Raw genomic sequence first — 6,117 nt, 5'->3', positions numbered from 1 at the left:
ACGTTCAAGAACGAATAACTTAACAACGTTTATTAGGTAAATCTTTCAAGAACTTTAAATTTTTTTACGTTTTTTTGGCGAACATTTCAAAAAACATAAACAATTTTAACGTTTTTCTAGTAAAATGTTCGGTGAACCATTTAGTTTATAACGTTAGAATCGAAAACCGTTTGTATAAATATATGTATAACCGAACATAGATTGATTTAACGTTTATCAAAAATAAAGTTCAAAAACAAATTATGGAACTGAACCAAAAATTAACGGTTAAAGTAACCCTGTTGAAAATTAACAATTTCCGACCATTGGAAGCAAAAATTGAAATAAACTGAGTGCGTTTTTGTCATTTCTTGTCGGTCGTATTGGACGTGATTCTCGTATGTTGTGTGCGAGTGTGAATCGAGCTTAATGTGAGCCTAACCCTCCCTCGCCAGATAGTTCTATCGACAACGACGTTCCCTCCATAACTGAATCTATTATAAATTTAGCTAACATAGCTATACGTAAAATCAATGACAATATAAAACATACCATTATTTCAAACTTTAATTTTGTGATTATGAATCGTATTTAAAGCTAGAACTTACTTTTATTTAATAAAAATATACTAACGCATAATATTCACAAAGTATTAATCTAATTTGCTTTAACTAGATATACAAAAAAATATTCAGCAATATTTGAGGTAGCTAAGTAGATACATTAAATCCATATTTATAGAAAATAAATATCAAATATGATGAAATGCCTTCAGCAATCCCACCGATCGCCTTACAAATTTTAAAAATCATAAATGTCTGTTATTGTACTTCAATGTTCGCATAGGTACCGTTATACCACAAATGGCATTGTGTTCATGTTTCAAGCCTAAAGTGCGGTTGAAATTTTTAATCTAAAAAATAAAATTTCAATGTGCCTCAAATATTTCACACATACTATCAATATTATTTAGGTACATAAAAAAGTGAAAAGGAAGTATTTTCCGCTCTAAGCTAAAAATTAGAAATAACTAAAACTCGTTAGACTCGTTTACTTAATTTTAACGTTTCTAGAAATTATTTGAGAAGGTTCTGGATTCATGTTCGTCGCAGGTTGGTCACGCTTGGTGATTTTGTTTGACTGGTTTGCACATCAATGCACATGATGTACCGAATACTTTTGAGTACCTATCGTGCGTCGTGTAATAATCGATAATAATTACTATCAAATAAAAATAAAAATGTAAATAGTATCTTTTAACAGGTAAAACTTAATTGAATCAGTTTAAAATCGTAAGTATATCAAAGTATAATCAAATCGTTGTCGGAAAACAAGTATATATTTATTTTATTACTTTTGCTTTCGTATTAATTAAATATACATATATTATTCATACTTCTTAGAAAATTGAATTTTAATTATTATCAGTAAGTACCTTAGCTAGTCAATCCTCAGGTACCTTTCGATTGATATTGTTTTTATCGGTTTTAACGAATTATTCTCGATTTATACATACATTTATTCTCACTGCGTAATTATTTCTTAGTCAATAAGCATCAGTTGATACTAGGTACTTACCTGACGTGATTGTTCTTGAAAATTGCTTTCCTAATATCACGTACATTATAATTATATTTTTATTCGTTATTTTGGGAGTTAGTATTTTTTTTTTTTTTATTATTACTGTTTACTTACAGCAAATAAGCGTAATCATATCACAAGATATATGAAAAAATAAAAATCAACTAATAAATGATTCATCATTGTTACCAGCTATTGTCGACAGTATTGTGCACTCAGGAATTGACGTTTTTTCAATTTACCCAACTATCTAAATATCGGAGATCAATTATGCAAGAAAAGGATTTAGGTATTTACATTAAATATTTAGTTATTATTTTAGTTATAACAATTATCATTTTATTACCAACCGTATAAATACATATGAATAATGACATTTTATATTGTTATATTTTATTGTATTGATATATTTCAGTTTTTAGTCATTTTACAGTGGTTAAATTATATGTACTTATTAGCTATAAGGACTTATTATAAACTAATATATCAAGTGTTGCATTTCCATTACATCGGCTTTTATATTTTAATTATATTATTTGAGATATTTATCTATCGGTTAAATGTAATCTATTCTTTCGGTATGTTTTTGTAAAATCAAAGTTCATATTATACAATTGTATCACTAAAACTAGGTGGGCTCCGTTTGTATGTATAGTATAATCTAATATTAGTTCAAGTAGAATATATATATATATATATATATATTATATACTACATACGTATGTTAATTTTAGTACGACCGATAATTTATAAACAAATGGGAGTAGTGCACCTAATATAAAAAAGGTAGTTTTTATTATTTTGTATCATGGTTTATATTTGCTTACACATTTTATTTAAACACGGTCGATCATTATTTTATCAGTATTGCTCACCCACCATACATTTTTAGGTTAACAATTGATCATAAATACAATTTGTATTAAATCAGAAAAAATGACTAGAAAGCGATTAAAAGGTAAGTATATAAGCTCTATCAATAATTATATCTATCAAAGAAAATAAAAGATACTCATTTTTCCATAGTTGGTGATAAATGATAGTAAAAGATTTAGGTTTTGATATACAGAGTGATTATTTTAATGTAAATTAATTAAGTAATTTTAAAAACATCGAAATTCAACTTTAAATTAATCAAAATTTATCGTAATATATTCATCCATTTAATTCAGCATAATTTATCTTAACAATATACAATGTAATAATTTTGAATTATCACTTGAAAATAAGAATGTGATTGTATTAAAGTATGTTAATTACGAAGTACGAAGTATAACATAATGCTATTTATGATAATGAAGTTCAATATTGATATTATTTAATTCCTGTATATTATAATTTGTTAATTCGTAAATAAAAATTATACATATATTTGTTTGGAAATTTTTCCGTATTAATCACTCTGTATAAGTTTATGATGATGGTCGGAGGGTGAGACATGTCTTATCATAACTTGTCTTGCGCTGTTGAGTGTTCTTTGCCAATATATCCATGACAACGACATCAAATTGCCTGTTGCTTGATTTTGTAGATAGGCATTTGATCAATAATCATACTTCCATCAATCCATCAATAGAAATTTAAATTCATCGCTCTCATAATAAATTAAGTGTTTGTATCAATTTTTAGGTTTTCACATACTTAAGTAAATTGTAATACATTTTAACTTTAAATGCTTGTTCTATATTTTAATTGAGTTATTTTCTTTTAGTTACTCCAGAGTTGGAGAACAACTGTAAAATTGAAGAAGCGCCGAAATTGAATAATATGACTGAACAAAATCATGCACAACATCAAAGTAGCAGCTCTATCGCTTCATATTCTTTGTTATATACAATATCCCAGGTAATTATTTATAATAAATTAAATATAAATTGTTTATTTGATAATTTTGTATTCAAATTTTAGATAATTGGAATAACACTTATAATATTTGTGTTTTACTGGATCTTTGAGTTTCGAGGTGGATTTGGTTTTAGTGAACCTAAAATTATATTCAACTGGCACCCACTGTTTATGACCATTGGTTTTATTTATTTATTTGCAAATTGTAAGATTTACTTATAAATCTAGTATATAAATTAGATAAAAACTATGTTTATTTAATTATTTAAACTGTTTTTAAAACATTTAATCTAAAAATCTATTGTTGAAAAGTTGATAATTGGAGCATTTTTGGAGGAGAAAATTATTGATTAAACGATGTGGAATTTTGATTTGGTTGACTCAACTGAAGAGGAAGAAGTATGACTTATGGTAGAAATAATGAAAAAAAAGAAAATGGTAAGCCCTAATAGATTACCGCTAGTAGAGGTATAGGAAGTGTTAAGAAATGTAGAAGTAGGGTAGTTGATAAATTTCTTGAACAAACAGTTAGTGGAGACTAGGAGAATTCTAGTACTTATATATCAATTTTGAGGTGATGCTTAAAAGTATGGCATTTATTGTGGTTTCAAGCTTTAAATGTAAATAGAAAAAAGGATAAGAAGTAATACTGACATCAAAGAATCATTTTGTGTTTATGCTATAAAAATCAATTACAGGACTGTTTAATATTTTGTTTGGGGCAGCTTATGAAAATTAATAGAGAACTGTATAATATTTAAATATATATAAAAAAAGGTGTATGATAGAATCCTAATTAAGATTATAAAGTGAATAATTGAGAACATGTATCCAGAGGCAAGAATGAGATTAATTGGCGTGTTTTTGGAGTAACATTGCATGAATGTCCCGAAGTTAATGTAAGACTGAGTGAATGACTACCCTGGGTTTTTAATGTACACTTTTGTCATATTTAAATGTGTAATTAAATTTATATATTATAATTATAATTTATATTACATTTAAAAATTTACTTTATAAAAATAATTTACAAAATTAGTTTTTTATTAATTGTTTTTATGTAATTTAATATTTGTTTATTACTAAATTATTTAGTTTTTGTAAATATTTTTAATGACGAAATAATTATTTAAACTATTAAATGTTTTTAATAATATTTTAAAATATATTTAATTTTAGCGATACTTCATTATCGTACATTCCGTAATCAAAGAAAAAGTGATTTGAAAAATCAACATGCAATTATTCATGGATGTGTATTAATTTTTGTGTTACTTGCTGGATGGGCTTCTTTTGCTTCACATATTTATAGTATTCCTTCTATTCCAAATTTATATAGCTTACACAGCTGGTTAGGTGTATTAACTATTTCAATGTTCTTGTCCCAGGTTAGTGGAATATTTATTAATTTATAAGTATAGTATACGAGTAAAAATTTATACATAAATTTGTATAAATTTGCTTTATTTTTGAACATTTAATTATATTATGTATAACCATTGATTATATATATTATATAGTATATAGACTATATATAAATAATGGTATAACATTTATACTATAAGTGATTTATTTTAGTTTATTAGTGGATTTGTATCATTTTTGTATCCTGGAGTAGCTGTTCAATATAAAGAAGCTATTATGCCTTATCATTTTTTCTTTGGAGTTCTCACTTTTGTTTTAGCCATTGCTACATCAGTACTTGGATTTGGTGAAAAATTAATTTTTTCTTTGTACGTATTTAATCAACAATTTTAACAATATAAATTATTATTTATAAATTGTTATTTTTTTTTTCATAGGGATAAAGAATATAAAAATTTTCCAAATGAAGGATTGTTTGGTAATTTCATAGGTGTACTGTGTTGTGTATATTGTGGATTAATTGTGTATATGGTCACTAAACCAGAATATAAGAGACTGCCTAAACCTGAAGATAGTGTGCTACTTACTGGAAATTTAGATTAAATTTAATTAAAATTAACTATTATTTACTGTAGTTATTTTAGTGAAAATATACTTCTTTCCTCGAAGTTTATAATAACAATAATAATAAAGTGAAACTTTTAAAGCAAACCCTAAAGGCTTGAATAAGCTGTAAATCTCTCTATAATGGAAATATTATCTAGTCTTATTACAGATAATATCACGAATATTACATTTGATAAGTTGTAAATCTGTCTAAAATGGAATATTTATGAAGTCCTACACAATTCCATCATAGGCAGTTTTTACAGTAAATTAATTTTCAATGTTTGTATTAAAATATTTATATTTACATAAATTGCTTTTTAATAATATTTTTAATAATTTTTATCTTGATATATATTAAATATTTTTGTTTATTACTAAATATGTTTCAAAATACTAAATTTCATTATTATTTTTTTATATTTACTTTTTACTTATTTATTTATTTATTGAAATAATATACGGGTTAAGACCCAATTACATGAAGTTGTATTACTTAAGTATTATATATTTGAAATTAAAATGTTTGTATTATTATTTAAAAATGTTTTCCCTTGGGATATTTTTTATAACATTGCAGTCAGTGATTGATAATGAATTAAGATAATAGTAAGTAATATAATACATTATTTTAAATCTAAGACTACTAATTTCTTGTATGAATAGAAATACAAATTATATACCTTCCTTCATACTTAAAAAAAAAAAAAAAATCTTTTTCTAAATTCATAAAATTATTGA

The 6,117-nt window shown here is 24.8% G+C and overlaps 1 protein-coding gene across 7 annotated transcripts; it reads left to right on the top strand.

Annotated features, from left to right (window-relative positions):
* The first annotated feature begins 1,165 nt into the window (after nt 1-1,165).
* On the top strand, nt 1,166-5,395 carry LOC112682751 (putative cytochrome b561). 7 transcript variants are annotated; one of them, XM_025553446.1, is made up of 7 exons: nt 1,166-1,271; nt 1,753-1,849; nt 3,272-3,405; nt 3,469-3,610; nt 4,585-4,793; nt 4,984-5,138; nt 5,208-5,395. In XM_025553446.1, exons 2-7 carry the CDS (start codon nt 1,831-1,833, stop codon nt 5,371-5,373), a joined length of 825 nt encoding a protein of 274 aa, XP_025409231.1. In that variant the 5' UTR covers nt 1,166-1,271; nt 1,753-1,830; the 3' UTR covers nt 5,374-5,395. The 7 variants fall into 7 exon arrangements, with proteins under 7 accessions (XP_025409231.1, XP_025409232.1, XP_025409229.1 ...); XM_025553447.1 differs by lacking the exon at nt 1,166-1,271 and adding an exon at nt 1,533-1,634; XM_025553444.1 differs by lacking the exon at nt 1,166-1,271 and adding an exon at nt 2,453-2,518 and having other exon boundaries at nt 1,666-1,849.
* The last annotated feature ends 722 nt before the right edge of the window (nt 5,396-6,117 follow it).

This window comes from Sipha flava, unplaced genomic scaffold (assembly GCF_003268045.1).
Source record: "Sipha flava isolate LNK unplaced genomic scaffold, YSA_version1 210_pilon_pilon, whole genome shotgun sequence".
Taxonomy (NCBI): domain Eukaryota; kingdom Metazoa; phylum Arthropoda; class Insecta; order Hemiptera; family Aphididae; genus Sipha; species Sipha flava.
The sequence above is the reverse complement of the archived record's forward strand: the minus strand, read 5'-3'. Positions and strand labels throughout refer to the sequence as shown.

Excerpts from the sequence above, each read along its gene's own strand:
- LOC112682751 (XM_025553443.1), top strand. The coding sequence starts at position 1,732 with ATGATTCATCATTGTTACCAGCTATTGTCGACAGTATTGTGCACTCAG. Across the intron at positions 1,850-3,271 it reads TATGCAAGAAAAGGATTTAG|TTACTCCAGAGTTGGAGAAC; the intron begins GTATTTACATTA and ends ATTTTCTTTTAG. Across the intron at positions 3,611-4,584 it reads TATTTATTTATTTGCAAATT|CGATACTTCATTATCGTACA; the intron begins GTAAGATTTACT and ends ATTTAATTTTAG.